The sequence below is a fragment of the Panthera tigris genome, chromosome F2 (assembly GCF_018350195.1).
Source record: "Panthera tigris isolate Pti1 chromosome F2, P.tigris_Pti1_mat1.1, whole genome shotgun sequence".
Taxonomy (NCBI): domain Eukaryota; kingdom Metazoa; phylum Chordata; class Mammalia; order Carnivora; family Felidae; genus Panthera; species Panthera tigris.
Window position 1 is genome coordinate 81,338,643 of NC_056676.1, and position 15,927 is coordinate 81,354,569.

Here is a 15,927-nt window from a genome sequence, read left to right on the forward strand (position 1 = left end):
CAAGGCCCTCCGATGGTGCTCCTCGCTGGAGAAGGCGCTGGTGGCACTGGGCTCACAGGCAGGACCTGCGGCCAGATTCATCCCCCTGCCCCTCGGTGCGAGGCGCCGGCTGGACAGTGCTGTGGCTCCAGAAGCAGGGTCCGTGGGAGAAAACAAGGGTGGCCGGGGGCAGGCGGAAGGGGGCTGGCAGCACTTCTGGCCCGACGGCGCGGTGACGTGACTAGTTGATGGCCCGGAAGGTGAGGAGGGGGCGGGTGGAGGGCACGAACACGAACTGGTAGGTCATCTTTAAGTCCTCCTGCCTGAGCGTCTCCACCAGGAAGCTTTTCAGCACCTAGGACAGAGGCACGTCAAATGGTCAACCCCGATGTCCCGGTCCACCTTCCCTTGCCTTTCTGGACCCTACCTTTCGGGTCAGGCGCAGCGGAGGAGGAGAGGCCGGTGGTCCCCAAGCAGACCACCCGGCACCCCCAGGCCCCGCCCACCCGCAGGCCACGCCCTGCCCGGTCGCATCCCGTCCCGCCCCCGGGCCACCCAGGCCCCCTCACGTGGTGCAGCAACAGCAGCATCTCTGTCTCTGCCAGGCGCCGCCCCAGGCACTGGCGCAGACCAAAGCCGAAGGCTAGGTGTGGGTATCTGGTGCCAGAGCCCCTGTTGTCCAGCCAGCGCTGGGGATGGTAGCACTCGGGCCTCTCGAACACAGAGGGGTTTCGACCCAGGGAGTAGAGTTGCACCTTGACCAATGTCTGCGGAGAGGTGGGGAGGGGCGGGGTCGGAGGCCCCAGGAGTGAGAAGGTCACGCGGGCTTGGCGTCTGCTGGAGGGGCTGTGGGGCCTCACTCACCCCTGCCGGGATGTGGTAGTTCTGCAGCACCACGTCCGAGGCCACCTTTCGGTCCACAGACATCCCCACGGGGTACAGCCTGCGGATGGGGGCACCCGACAGGGTCCTCAGCTGTCCCTGGGACCCTCGCTTCCCTTCGGCCACCTTCCTATGCCAGGATGCGCCGGCCTGGGGGAGCTGCCAGCCCCCCTCCCGGGTCGCCTCTGGCACCGGGAAGCCTAGATCACGAGGAGCTGCTTCCTTGCACCTCCTGAGTCAGACAAAGTTCTCTGAGCCTGAGCAGCCCCCGGACACGGCGGACACGGCCGAGGATGGTGCCCGGGGCATTGAAGTGGGATCCCAGGGGGAGAAGAGCTCCTATCCGTTTCGGGAGAACAGGACGAGGTACAGGGTGGCATCTTGGGCGAAGCCGCTTCTCAGCCCCAGGACCTGGCCGCAGGCTCCCAGCACTGCTGTCCAGACAGTGGGGCCAGGACAGAGGCGGCAGCCAGGGCCTGCCACACCCACCTCAAGGTCTCCTTGAGGGCCGCCCGCAGCAGGGGCAGCTCCGAGGTTGCGCTCTGGGGATCCTGCGAGATCCTGGCCTCGGCCCCCAGGCTCTCCTGGCGTAGGGCCCGCTGCACTTCAGGGTTTCGAGCCAGCTCAAAGAGAGTCATCAACAGGGGGTAGGCCGTCTGCAGGAGCCACGGGTGCAGGGCTCAGACCTCGGCCCAGGCCACGCACCTCAGCTCCCGGGGCCTCTCCACCCCGGAAGACGGTCCTCCCTTGGGGGTGGGTCGCCTCAGATCCGCGGTGACGTGGACGCCCGGAGGAGGACTCATCCCAGGGATCTGGGACCTCAGGATCTAAAACCTAACACCTGACTCCCTCAGGGAAGGTGTGCCCAGGCTCAGTAAAGAATCAGGCCTTCTCCAGCCCCTTCGAGCCCTGGTTCTCACCCTCCTCTGGGGTCCTTCCTCTCAGGGCTGTGTATGGGGGGGTGTTCTACTGCCCCAAACCGTTGGCACCCAGTAGGATTGTCGCCCGGACACCCGCAGGCAGGTCAGCCCAGACCTTGTGGTCGGAACATGGACGGCCCGCCCCGGCCCCTGAGTCGGCTGCCAATTTGGGGAGTTTCTCCACCGCAGGCCTGCGCCTCTTCTCGGAGCCCCGGGTGCCCGGCCCAGAGCAGGACATCACAGATGCTGGTGCGTGAACCTGGGGTGGAGGGCCAGGAGGCTCTGGCTGCACTCCACACCCTGCGGCCTGCCCCCACCCCCAGGCTGCATGCCATCTGTTCTCTCTTGCACAAGCTGGAGCCCTGTGCGCCCCTTGCTGTCATCCGCCCGTCACCTCCAGAGCATCTCTGACCTGGGGCCAAATGGACTCTGTGCCTGGGAAGGGTTCCTGGCGCAGGCAGCCCTCCAGCTGCATCGCGGCCCTTCCCCTCTTCCCAGGACCCAGGCGACTGAATGGTGTCTGTGCTGCTCATGTCTCTGGGCTCGTCCACCCTGCACTGGGCCTAGAGTGTGGCATCCCACTCGGGGAACTGCAGACCCCTTCCCTTGAGGGTCGGTTCCCGGGCCCCCCACCCTAGGTCAGAGCCTTCTGTCAGCTCAGAACAGGAGCCTGCAGGAGACACGGGCACGGGGGCACGCAGCCTGGGGTCAGGAGGCTCCATGGCCTAGGGCAGGGCTGCTTGCTGTCCTGACCGTGTCCACGCTCCCGGTGGTGAGCTCGATGGAGTTGGCCCAGATGGCTTCGAGGCTCAGGTCCGCGTGCATCAGCAGCTGCCCCACGATGCCGCTGTAGTGCTCCGGGCGGCTGAGGGCCAGCTCCTGGTAGATTTTCTGGATGGCATTGTTGGCTGTGGGGCACGGAGAGACAGGGGCCGGGCACTTCTCCTCACGCCCCTGCCCGTCAGCCCGCCTGCCCCGTGCCAACTGCTCAGGACCGGCGCGGCCCGGACTCACCGCCAAGCCTCTCGGGGCCACAAAGGCCCCCGAGGTGACCTCAGCCCTCCCCCAGCCTGTGGTGACAGGAAACCGGGGACCCTGGTGTCCCTGGCATTCAACGCTTGCCCGGTCTCTGGCCCTCACCATACTGGAAGATGTAGTCCCAGGACTCAAAGTGCTCCTTCCACAGCTGGGTGCTTGTCCAGCGTGATAGGACCCTGGGCATGAACATGAGCTGCGCGGTAGACTTTAACATGGCCTTCAAAGCCCGGAGAAAGTTCAGGCTGGCAGGACTTGGGCTGTGGCCAAGGAGGCCCAGCCGCTCTCCGAAAAGGGCTAGATTGCTGGCTGTGGACAGGGAACGGTTGCTGAGCCCAGGGTGGCCGACAGCGTCACGGGGGCCTCAGCCCCGTCCCCGGCCGGTCCCGGCTTCCCCGAGCCCTGACCCCCCTTCCCTCCCACCCTGACCCCGCGGACCTTCTACGGTGTAGTAGAGGATGCTGGGCTGGATGTCCACGGTCAGACTCCCCCGGGCATTCTGCAGCACTCGCGACTTCAGGGCCTTCGAGAAATCCCTTGCCACCCAGTCCACCATGGGCAGGTACTTCTGGACGGCCTGAGGCGACAGCACGTCTGGGTTCAGCTTCAGTCGGTTCGTGCGCCATTCGGGCCCGTTTCTGTAGAGCAGAGAGAGGCGCTTCAGGGGAGCCCGAGTCAGCAGCCTGGGGCCAGCCCTGGACCCATCTTCCTCGTCTCCAAGGGGAAGGGGCGAGGCAGGGAGCGGCCCGCTGGTCCCAGGGGGCAGGCCGCCTGCCTGGGGGCGTGAGCGCCAGCCCTTTCCCTCAGGGAGGCCTTGTGTGCTGGGCCCAGGGTGCCCCCGTGGAAGGTGGGGCCGAGCCCAGAACTTCTGCCTGGCAGCGCCGCCTGGGTTCGTGGAGTTTGTTCACGCACACCGGCGGGCCCCTTGGCTGGCACGTCAGCAGCTGTCCGGGCTGGGCTCTCCCTGTCCCTGAAGGCAGGGGAGAGGTGGGCCAGCCAGCTCCAGAGTGAGGGGCCCCCGCAACCTTCTCCTTCCAACCCTCCCTGCTCTGAGAATGATGCTTCTGGGCCGGTCCCATGTCCCCTGTCCACCCAAGAGGATACACACACACACACACACACACACGCACGCGCGCACACACACACACACGCACACACACACACGTGCTCACACACACACCCACCTACAGCTTAGCTCCTGGGCAAAGGTGCCTTCTTCCCCCGTCCCCCTTCTCCCCAAGCCCCCCTCCCCAGCCCCGGCCTCTCTCCTCCTCAGCCACCTGGGCTCTAGTCAATGCCAGTGGGTCCTCAGGCCCCAGCACATGCTGACACGTTCCCGAGCCCCTAGCCCCGACTCTCCTCCCCGCTGCCCTGGGCTTCCCGCCCTGACCTGTAGGAAGGGAGAAGCCCACCCCGCACGGGGAGTCCGCGGAGGCCTGTGCAGCCTGGGGGCTCCCTGATGGCAGCGATCATCCGTCCTCCTCTCTGAGGCCGTGGCCCCGCTGCCCCTCCTCAGCCCCAGGACACATATGATCCCCAAGGGGTGGGCACCCAGCGGGAGCCGGCGGCCGCTCTCCCGTCCCAAACTGGACGGGCCTTGGGCAGGCCCGCTTGCCATCAGCCCTGCCCCGGCCCTCCCCGCCCCTGCCCGCCCAGACTCCCTCTCACAGCAAGAACACGCCACATTTGTGCCCTCGATGCTGTCGGTAGGCCAGCCAGGGGTCCAGGGGCGGCCGCCACGGTTGATGGCCGTCCACTTGCTGTAGCCTCTGCACATCCTCGGGCAGCATCAGGAGCACCATGCGTGTCCCTCCCACGTCATACCTGTGGGACGAAGCTCAGAGCCCTGCTGGGGGACCCGTGCCTTCCCCCAGGCCTCACTGTGCAGGACCAAGGCGGCCCGTCTCCCACGGGCCTGTCCCTTCTCCCGGACTGGGCCTCTCCCGGAGCGGGCAGTCCCTCCCGCGGTCTGACCCAAGCCTCTCCTGCTCTGCTGTCCGCGCTCTGCCCTCTCAGCCGCGGCCAGGGAGTGCTCCCTCCTCCCCAAGAGCCGCAGTCTCCAGGTGCCGGGCCCAGACCCCCCGCCCCCGCTGCTCGGCACCCACCCCGCCTCCCCGGGGACGCAGAGCACAGGCGGCAGTGCGCCTGGCCCGGACTCCCCAGCCGCTAGGGAGAGCCGCACAGGTGCTGTGGCTGAGGTGGGCGGGGAGGCCTTTACCTGAAAATGGGCCCCAGCTCCTGGAAGAGCTGGTGCACCTCCAGGTGAAGGTTCTCCAGGCGCCGCTCCTTCCAGATCTGCAGCAACCTCGTCCACTTGTTGCCGGGACAGCGCGGTATGGCTTCGAAGGGCAGCACCGCCTTGGGGGCCGGAGCGGCTCCGGCGCCCGGTGCGCGTGCCCTGCCCGGGGACGGCCAGGGCCCTGCCAGCCACACTCGTGCCTTTGCCCCGAACGCCATCCTGCTGCTCCCTCCGCCCCCCGTCAGCGCAATTCTTTTATCTTGCTGGAGGCCTGGGCCTGCGGCCTGATCGCGTCATGGGAGAAGTTGTCCCTGGACCAGGCCAGGAAGCCCGGAGCGGGGGTCAGGGCTGGAGGCCTCCAGAAGAGACGGATGGGCACCTTGTGCCACGATTGCGCAAGGCCTGCTGGCTGCTGGATGTGGAGAGCAGGGCAGGGTCTGGATCGGGGGCCGAGTGGGGCTGGCGGGGTGGTGAGCACTTCCCTCCTCCCCGGTGGGGGAAGGCAGCAAGATGGGTGGGGCCCCTTATCTGATCGAGAGACGCAGGGGCCTGCGCTGCTCTCCTCTCCTTTCTACAAGGACCAGAGCAGGAAGCAGTGGGCAGCCATGAGTCCCACAGACCTACGTGCCTTCTGTCCGCTCTTCCCAGATCACAGGCTGGGTGCAGGGAACGCCCACGTGAGCCGACAAGGGTGCCGGCCCGTGAGGGCTTTCAGGGCACTTAGGGGACTCCAGCGACCCAACTGTGGGTGGCACCCATGTGGCTGGCACCCCGTCTGGCTGGCTCTGCTGCCTCAGCTCTGGCGCAGCGAATGCCCAGGACTCGAGCAAGCCACTCCTCAGGCGGGGAAATGAGGCACCGCTTGCCCGGCCCCCGTGTGGCCCCCCGCAGGGGCGGCGCTCAGTGCCCAGGCCCTCCTTTCTCACCCGGAAGCCTGCGCTCAGGGGTGCGGACCCAGAGCTCAGGCCAGTGGCGGGAGGATGCAGTCCACAATGGGGGCTGTGGGCGTGGGCTCCCACCCTCTGGAGGGTGGATCCCGGGTTTGGGGTCCCAGGGCACCTCACCCACGTCAGGCGGGGTTCCCCCGAGGTGGCTCTGGCCATCATCGTTCCCGTTTCCAGATGAGGGGACACAAGCCCTGGGTTCCTGCCACCCCCAGGGCCCCCACTGTGTCACAGGGGCCCCGCGGCCCTGGCTCCTGCTGGGCCCCCAGCCCTGACCGTGATTTGGGGAGGGGGCGATGGGGTAGCCGCAGCTGGGGCTCTGGAGGCAGCATGGAGGCTGCGTGCGGGTGTCGGTGGGAAGGGCCAAGATCTGAGTGTCTTCAACGTTACTTCAGTGGGATCCTGTCCCTGCTCCAGTCATTGCCCCGGGGAGTCTTCGGCGGGGCGAGGAGTCACGACTGCCCTGGCCCCTTCAGCAAGCTGCCACGTGCGCGTGCCTCAGCCCCGAACGGTGGACAAGCCTTGCTTAGGCAGAGACGCAGGCTGAAGCCACAGCGGCCCAGGCCAAGCCGGCCCCGCCTGCTGCCGACCCTCCACCCCCAGCGGCGGCCCAGGCGGCGGAAGTCGTGGGCGCCCTCTGGAGGCCCGCGGGCCAACTGCAGCCGCGCCTCGGGCCCCGCCCCCAGCGGGGACTGTCCCCGCCCCCCGTCGTCTGCCCACCGCGGGTCCAGGCGGCCCCTCTTCTGGAAGCGCCGCGCTTAAGGGGCCCTGGGATCCAGCGGCTTCCACGCACGTATTTCCACTGCATTACGCTGCCAACAAGAGTGTGGGCGATAGGAAAAGCCGGCGGAAGTGGGGACCACCGGCCAAGGCCCAGTCGGGGAGCACGGTCTCTGAGGCGGTGCGTTCCCACCGCTGAATTTGCAGGGTTGGAAACGAGTGCGTGCACCCGTCCTTCCGCGCTGTAGTGAGCAGGAGCCGCCACGGGACGTGGCGCAGGAGAAGCGCGCCATCGTGTCCGGGCACACAGCGGGCTTCCCAACGCGAGTGGGGAGCGCTGTCCCAGGGCCCACGTGGGAAGGACGCGCGACCGTGGAGGGTCAGGTGACAGGACGGCACTGAGGGACAAGAGACACGTCTCAGAAGCTCACAATAGCAGGACACACTTCGCCTGGTTTCCAGCACGGCTGAAGTGCAGACAATGCAATGCACGAAATAACGGCCGTTTACCACCAGGCCCCAAGGCCTGGGAGAGACAGGGACTGAGTGATGGGGCCTGGTGTTGGGGGACAGGAAGGCGGGTTCCCTGGGGATGTGCAGCTAGATGTGCATTGCTGCTTGTCTTCTAGGACTTGGGTTGGGTCCGGTGCTCGTTCCACCCCCAAAGATCGGGTCTGGGAAAAGGCAATAGGAGTCGAGGCCCCTGGTCCTCTGCAGGTGGTCCACGGCTACCAGTGGGTAGAGGCTGCTTCGGCCGGAGTGGGGGTGGGACACAGTCCCCAGGTTGCTGAGGGGTCAAAGGCAACAGCGGCCCCTCCCCTGCTGCCTGCTGAGGACAGTAGGGGGCAGGGCCCCAGCCACCTGGTCTAGAGCTGTGAACACAGGGAGTGCTCCCACAGCCATCACAGGGAGGGGAGGTGCCCCCGGGCTCCCAGCTGACTGATGCTCGGAGCTCCCATTCCAGTGTAATAACCGGCTGGAAACAAACCAGCAATCCGAAAACCAGAGAATGGATCCCACCGCGTCCTGCACCTTATGCATCCAGTCAGGACTCCGCGGTCCTGTGGGCAGCTCTGAGAGGTCATGGGACTCCACGCGCAGCATGCCGGCCTTCTAGCTTGATCCTCCCAGCCCGGCCTCATGGCCTGCAGGGGTGCCATGGCTTAAGGTTCAGTCTGTGTTTCTTGAATGAACAAACGCCTGAGCACATACAGCCCTCGTGTGCACACACCAGCCGCTGGCCGGCGCGCGGTGTCCCCTTCGCCCCTGGGTTCTCCGATGCCGTGGAGAACACAAATGGCTTTGTAGGGATCAGGGCTTCTCCAAGCTCCATACCTTTGTGCTTCCTGCTTCCTCCCCAGGATCGACTCTGGCCCCTATGAGTCTGAGTCTGTATCATTCATATTCTGCTTCCCTGTCCTACACGTTTAAAAACACAGAGCTCACTGCTTCGAACTTGGGCCTGCATGAGTCTGCAGCCAGCAGTAGGAGGGTGTGTGTTCACGTGTGTGCGTGTTGCCCTCCTCCTTGTTCTCTCCCTCTGCCACCCAACATGCCAGCCAGTTTGAGATGGAACAGAGTGGAAGACAGAAAGAAGGGTGTCACCGAATCTTGCCATCCTAAGCTGTCCTCACACTCTCTAAGGCGGGCAGGTGTTTAGACCTGACACTTTCTGTGGCGGGTGCTTCTCCTATGCAGCTGTCTCTTGCAGTGCCCTTGACATAGCCCAATGCATCTCTATTCTGGGTGGTCGCTGGAGAAGCCTCTGAAAGCCCAAGGGCTCATGCAGTGCATTTGTCTGCACCTGTGGCTCCGGGGCCTCCGTCCTTCTAGGTGCCTACTGAGCAGGTTGCAAAAGGGACCCATGCTGGCTCTTGGTCCCAAGGGGCCCTCCTCTGGCCACTGAAGACACTAGTGCACCTCCCATCCCAGGATCCTGGGTGCAGCTGTTTCCTTTTGGTCGATAGTTGCCTGGGATGTAAATTTCCATCCTGTGACTTTAAACCTTTCAGTGACTTGTGTCTGAGACGTTCCTCCCTGGAGCGCCAGTGTGTCTTGTTTTCTCCAGCTTTCTGTGGCTTTCTGTGGCTTTCTGTATATAGTTTTACTTCTCCCTTACCAATTGATAGCCTTTATTTCTTTTTCTTGTCTGAATCCCATGGCTAGGACTTCCAGGACTATGTCGAATAACAGTGGTGAGAGTGGACATCCTTGGCTGTTCCCGACCTTAGGGGGAAAGCTCTCAGGTTTTCCCCACTGAGTGTGATGTTAGCTGTGGGTTTTTTCATATATGGCCTTTATTGTGTTGAGGTATGTTTCCTTTTGTAAACCTACTTTGTTGAGGGTTTTTTGTCATAAATCAATGTTGTACTTCTGTCAAATGCCTTTCCTGCATCTACTGAAATGATCATATGGTTTTTATTCTTTCTCGTGTTGATATGATGTATCACATTCATTGATTTGCGAATATCGAACCACATTTGCACCCTGGAATAAATCCCACTTGATTGTGACGAATGATTTTTTTTAATGTACCGTTGGATTCACTTTGCTAATATTTTGTTAAGGATTTTTACGTCTATGCTCGCCTGAGCTATTGGCCTGTAGTTTTATTTTTTCGTGGTGTGTTTATCTGGTTTGGGAATCAGGGTAATGCTGGCCTCATAGAATGAGTTTGGTAGATTTTCTTTCTCTTCTATCTTTTGGAATAGTTTGAGAAGAATAATATTAACTCTGCTTTAAATATTTGGTGGAGGGGCATCTCAGTGGCATCCGACTTGGGCTCAGGTCATGATTTCACGGTTCGTGGGTTCAAGCCCCACATTGGGCTCTGCACTGACTGTACAGAGCCTGCTTGGGATTCTCTCTCTCCCCCTCTCTCTGCCCCTCCCCTGCTCGTGCACTCTCTCTCTGTTTCTCAAAATAAATAAACTTTAAAAATTATTAAAATAAATAAATAAGTAAGTAAATATTTGGTAGAATTTGCCTGTGAAGCCATCTGGTCCTGGACTTTTGTTTGTTGAGAGTTCTTTGATTACTGGTTCAATTTCATTGGTAGTAATTGGTCTGTTCAAATTTTCTATTTCATCCTGATTCTGTTTGGGGAGGTTATATGTTTCTAGGAATGTACTCATATCTTCGGGTTATCCAGTTTGGTAGCATGTAATTTTTCATAACATCCTCTTATAATCTTTTTTATTTTCTGTGATGTCAGCTGTCGTTTCTCCTCTTTCATTTCTGATTTCATTTATTTTTTTCTCTTTCTTTTCATCAGCCTAACAGTTGATCAATTTTGTTTATGTTTTCAAAACATAAACCAGCTCCTGGTTTCATTGATCTGTTCAATTGTTTTCTAGTCTCTATTTGATTTATTCATGCTCTAATCTTTATTATTTTCTTCCTTGTACTGGCTTTGGCCTCTGTTCTTCTGTTTCTAGCTCTTTCAGGTGTAAGTTTAGTTTGTTTGTTTGAGATTTTTCTTGCTTCTCGAGGTAGGCCTAACCTGCAAAACTGTCTTAGATCAGCTTTGCTGTGTCCCAAATATTTTGGACCATTGTGTGTTCACTTTCATTTGTCCCCATATGTCTTTTTATTTCCTCTATGATCTCTTAGTTGGCCCATTTGTTGGTTTAGCAGGATGTTATTTAGCCTCCATGTGTTTGTGCTCTTTCCAGATTTTTCCTTGTGGTTGATTTCTAGTTTTCTAGCATTGTGTTTGGAAGATGCATGATATGACTTCAGTCTTTTTAAACTTGTTGATACTTGTTTTGTGGCCTAATATATGCTCCATTCTGGAGAATGTTCCACGTCCACTTGAAAAGAATGTGTATTCCACTCTTTTAGGATGGAATGTTCTGAATATACCTATTAGATCCATCTAGTCCAGTGTGTTATTCAAAGCCACTGTTTCCTTGTTGATTTTCTATTTGGATGAGCTGTCCATTGATGTAAGTGGGGTGTTATGATGGATTACTTTCTTTATGTTTGTAATTAGCTGCTTTATGCTTTGGGTACTCCCATCTTGGGTCCATAAGGAGTTTCAGTTGTTATATCTTCATGTTGGATTGTCCTCTGTATGATTATGTAGTGTCCTTCTTTGTTTCTTGTTGCAGGCTTTATTTTAAAGTCTATTCTGTCGATGTAAGTATTGCAGTCTGGCTTTCTTTTCACTTCCACTTGCATGATAAATGCTTTTCCATTCCTTCACTTTCAATCTGCAGGTGTCCTTAGGTCCGGAATAGGTCTCTTGTAGGCAGCGAAAAGATGTGTCTTGCCTTTTTATCCATTCTATCACCCTGTGTCTTTTGATTGGAGCGTTTAGTCCATTTCCATTCAAAGTGATTACTGACAGGATGTACTTCTTGCCATTTCGGTTCTCGTTTTACGGTGGTTTTTGTGGTTCTCTGTTCCTTTCTTCTCTTGCTCTCTTCTCTCACATCTTGCTGGCTTTCTTTAGTGGTTAGATTCCTTTCTCTTTATTGTTTGTGTGTCCATTATAGGTTTTTGAGTTGTGGTTACCATTAGGTTTGTATACAACCTCCTCTGCATATAGCAGTCAGTCTGTGTTAAGTTGATGGTCGCTTAAGTTTGAATACATTCGTTACTCCTCCCCACCCCGCCATGTTTTAGGCATATGGCATCATACTTGACATCCTTTCATTTTTGTTTCTATATTATTTTGTGAATCCTTTGACTGAATTTTAGTGGGATATACTTAATTTTGCTGCTTTTGTGCTTCCTACCTTTTTTTTGTTTTTGTTTTTTACTCTACTTATGGTCTTTTCTTTCCACTCAGCATTCCCCTTAACATTTCTTGTAGGACTGGTTTATTGGTGATGAATTCCTTAACTTTTGTTTGTCTGGGAAACTCTTTCCCCCTCCTTCTGTTCTGAGTGACAGCCTTGCTGGATAGAGAATTCCTGGCTGCAGGCTTTCCCCTTTCATCACTTGGAATATATCATGCCACTTCCTTCTGGCCTGCCAAGTTTATGCTGAAAAATCTGCTGATAGCCTAACGGGGTGTCCCTTACATGTAACTGTTTTTTCTTTTGCTGCTTTTAAAATTCTCTATCACTTTTTGCATTTAATTATTAAGTGTCTTGGTGTGGACCTCCTTGTGCTGATTTGGTTGGAGGCTCTCTGTGCCTCTTGAATCTGGGTTTCTGTTTTCTTCCACAGATTTCGGAAGTTTTCAGCTATTATTTCTTTAAATAAGTTTTCTGCCCCCTTTTACTCTCTATTCTCCTTCTGGGACCCCTATAATGTGAATGTTATTACACTTGATGGTGTCGCGGAGTTCCTTGAAACTTAGTTCTCAGTTTTTATTGTTCCTTTTTCTTTTTGTTCAGCTTGGTTACTTTTCATTACTCTGTCCTCCAGGTCGCTGATCTGTTCTTCTGCCTCTTCTAATCTGCTATTAATTCCCTCTAGAGTATTTCTAACTTCAGTATTATGTTTTTCATCTCTGATTCGTTCTTTTTAATATTTTCTATCTCTTTGTTGAAGGTGTCACTGGGACCCCTCACTCTTCTCAAGTCCAGTGAACATTTTTATGACCATTACCTTGAATTATTTATCAGGCATTTCTTATCTCTATTTCATTTAGTTCTTTTGCTGTGATTTTGTCCCGTTCTTTCATTTGGGAGACATTCTTCTGCCTTATTTTGTGTAGCTTTCTATTCATCTCTGTGTGTTAGGGAGGTCAGCTACATCTCTTGATCTTGAAAGTAGCGGCCTTATGAAGAAGAGGTTTTGGGGTGCCGTGTAGCACAATGCCCCTTGTTCACCAGAACCATGCACTTTAGTGGTGTCTTCTATGTGGACTGCATGCATTCTGCTGTTGTGGCTGAGCTGTGTTTATCTTCAGTCTAATTGGCTGCAGTGGCCCACAACAGGGGGTGGGCCCTGTGCTATTAAAGGGCCAGTCTGGGGCTGCTGTGGGCTTGTAGTTAGGTGGTGTCAGCAGTGAAACCAGATGCCTGCCCTCAGCCTGCTTGCTGCGACTACAGTCACACGAAGCTGCTGAATTTCCTTCCTTTTTAAGGTTGAATCATATTCCATTGTATACATATACACACATTTTGCTTTTCTATTCATCTGTCAATGGACACTTGGGTTACTTCCATGTTTAGCCAATGTGAATAATGCTGCTATGAACATGAGTGTAAAAATATCTCTTTGAGTCCCTGCTCTCAATTCTTTTGTGTATATATACCCAGAAATGGAATTGCTGGGTTGTAAGGTAATTCTATTTTTAATAATTTGAGGAATCACCATACTTTTTCCACATCAGTTATAACATTTTACATTTCCACCAACAGTACACACAGTTTCCAATTTCACTAAATCCTCACCAGAATTCATCGTTTTCTGTTTTTGCTGATAGTAGCCACCCTAATGGGTGTGAGGTCATATCATATTTTTGATTTGCATTTCCCTAGTGATTAGTGATGTTGAGCATCTTTTTGTATGCTTATTGCCCATTTCCATATTTGCTTTGGGAAAATGTCTATTCCTGTCTTTGATCCATTTTTTATTTAGATTGTTTTTTTGTTGTTGTGGAATTTTAAGAGTATATATTCTTGATATTAATACCTTATCATATATATGACTTATAAATATGTTTTCTGTGGGTTGCCTTTTACTCAGTGAATGGTGTCTTTTGATACAAAAATTTTTTTTTTTAATTTTTATGAAGTCAATTTTGGCTAATTTTTTTTTTTGTCTCCTGTGCCTTTACTGTCATACAAAAAAAAAAAAAATCACTATCCAATCCAATGTTGAGAAGATTTCCACCTTTGTTTTCTTCTTAGAGTTTTGTTGTTTTAGGGCTTATCCTTAGGTGTTTGATCAGCTTTGAGTGAACTTTTATGCATTGTTTGAAGTAAGGCTCCAGCTTCTTTCTTTTTCATATCGATACCAGTTTTGCCAGCATCATTTATTGAAAAGACTGTCCTTTCCCCATTCCATGGTCTTGGCACCCATGTAAAAAATTATTTGACCATTTTGTGAGGGTATATTTCCAGGCTCGCTAACTTATTCCATTAATTTATATGCCTGTCTTTATGCCAGTACCACCCTGTTTTGATGACTGTAGTTCTGTGGTAAGTTTTGAAATGAGTGTGAGTCTTCCCGGTTGTTCTTTTCCAAGATGGTTTTGGCCAGTAGATATCCCTTAAGACTCCATATGAATTTTAGGATTTTTAAAAAATTTCTGCAATGCACATCATTAGGATTTTGATGGGGATTGCATGGAATCTGTAGATCACTTCTGGTATTTTGACATTTTTACAATGCTGTCTTCTAATCCATGAGCATGGGATGTGTTTCCATTTATTTATGCCTTCTCTAATCTCTTTCAGCAGTGTTTTGTAGTTTTCACTGTATGAGTCTTTCACCTCTTTGGTTAAATCAACTCCAAAGTGTCTTATTCTTTTTCATACTATTGTAAATGGGATTGTTGTGGTCATTTCCTTTTCAGATTGTTCACGTTTTTGCATAGAAATGCAACTGATTTTCATGTGTTGGCTTTGGATCCTGCTTGTTTGCTAAATTCATTTATCACTTTTAACACCTCTTTGCAGTCTCTAGGGTTTTCTACATATAAGATCACATCATTTGCAAAGAGATCATTTTACTTCTTCCTTTCCAATCTAATGTCTTTTATTTCTCCTTGTCCAACTGCTCTGGCTAGAACTTCCAGTACTATTTTGAATACAAGTGAGGAAAGCAGGTATCCTTGCCTTGTTCCTGATCTTAGAGGGAACATTTTAGTCTTTCACCATTAAATATGATGTTGGCTGTGGGATTTTCATACATGCCCTTTATTATGTCAAAGTATTTTCTTTCTTATTTTGTTGAGTGTTTTTATCACAAAAGAGTGTTTGTCAGATGATTTTCTGTATCAGTTGAGATGATTTGTGGTGGTTTTTATCCTTCATTTTGTGGATGTGGCATATTACATTGATCAATTTTCATATTTTGAAACTTCTCTGAATCCAAGAGATAAATTCTACTTGGTCATGGTGTATTATCCTTTTAATATGCTGCTGAATTCTGTTCCTTAGTATTTTGTTGAGCATTTTTGCATCAATGTTCATAAGGGATATTGGTCTGTAGTTTTCTTGTACTGACTGTCTGGCTTTGTTCTCAGGGTCTTGCTGGCCTGATAGAATGAGGTAGGAAGTGTTCCCATCTCTCTAAAATTCTGGAAAGGTTCGAGAAGGAGTAGTGTTTGTTCTTCTTTAAATGTTTGGTAGAATCACCAGTGAAGCTGTAAGATCCAAGATTTTTGTTGTTGGGAGATTTGTGACTACTGAGTCAATCTCCTTGCTAGTTATAGATCTGTTCATATTTTCTATTTCTTTATGACTTACTCTTGGTAGGGTTTTTTTCCTAGAAATATATCCATTTCATCTAGGTTATCCCAGTTTTTGGTGTACAGTTGTTCATGTTATTTTTATTTTTTTATAATCATTTTTATTTCTGTGAAATCAGTTATGTCCCCACTTTCATTTCTGATTTTCATAATTTGAGCCTTCTCTCTCTCTCTCTCTTTTTCTTTAGTTGATCTAGATAAGGTTTGTCAATTTCATTGATCTTTTCAAAGAACCAAATTTTGGTTTCATTATCTATTTCTTTCTATTCTCTACTTCATTTTTCTCGTCTTGAGTTTTTATTACTTCATTACCCGTATGACTTCTTCCTGATCCATTTGTGTACAGTTGTGTGGCTTTTCCAGTTTTACTTTTGTTAACTTCTAACTTCGTCCCGTTCCTGGCAGAGGAGATACTTTGTGTAATATCTTTTTGAAACCTACTGAGAGTTAATTCATGGCCTACCATATGGTCTCTCCAGGTCTATCAGGTCTATCCTGTGCACCTAAGAAGAATGTTGTCGGGAAGAGTGTTGTGAATATGTCTGTTAGGTCCAGTTGGATTATTGTCCATTTCCTCACTAATCTTCTCTATGGTTTTCCATCCTATCATGCATGAGATCTTGAATTCTCCAACTGTTACTGTAGAAATGTCTATTTCTTCCTTCAATTCTGTCATTTTTTGCTTCATATATTTTGATGGTCTGTTATTATGTGTGCAAATGTTTATAATTATTACATCTTTTTGCTGTACTGAAACTTTTTGTTCATATATGATGTCCTTCTTTGTCTAAGCTTTTTTATTTTAAATCTCAAGTCTATTTTGTCTAATGT

The 15,927-nt window shown here is 52.7% G+C and overlaps 1 protein-coding gene across 2 annotated transcripts; it reads right to left on the reverse strand.

Moving 5' to 3' along the window:
- Nucleotides 1-220: 220 nt before the first annotated feature.
- Nucleotides 221-5,273, reverse strand: LOC122234973 (cytochrome P450 11B1, mitochondrial-like). 2 transcript variants are annotated; one of them, XM_042973214.1, is made up of 9 exons: nt 5,035-5,273; nt 4,485-4,640; nt 3,255-3,454; nt 2,922-3,125; nt 2,535-2,689; nt 1,351-1,517; nt 844-922; nt 549-746; nt 221-334 (listed from the first exon to the last, which is right to left on the reverse strand). In XM_042973214.1, exons 1-9 carry the CDS (start codon nt 5,271-5,273, stop codon nt 221-223), a joined length of 1,512 nt encoding a protein of 503 aa, XP_042829148.1. The 2 variants fall into 2 exon arrangements, with proteins under 2 accessions (XP_042829148.1, XP_042829149.1); XM_042973215.1 differs by lacking the exon at nt 549-746.
- Nucleotides 5,274-15,927: the final 10,654 nt, after the last annotated feature.

What these genes read in the sequence shown, in the direction of transcription:
- LOC122234973 (XM_042973214.1), bottom strand. Translation starts at nt 5,273, where the DNA reads ATGGCGTTCGGGGCAAAGGCACGAGTGTGGCTGGCAGGGCCCTGGCCG. An exon ending in GAGCTGGGGCCCATTTTCAG is followed by an intron (nt 4,641 to 5,034) that starts GTAAAGGCCTCC and finishes TTCGTCCCACAG; the next exon opens with GTATGACGTGGGAGGGACAC. An exon ending in CCACCGGGAGCGTGGACACG is followed by an intron (nt 1,518 to 2,534) that starts GTCAGGACAGCA and finishes TGGCTCCTGCAG; the next exon opens with ACGGCCTACCCCCTGTTGAT.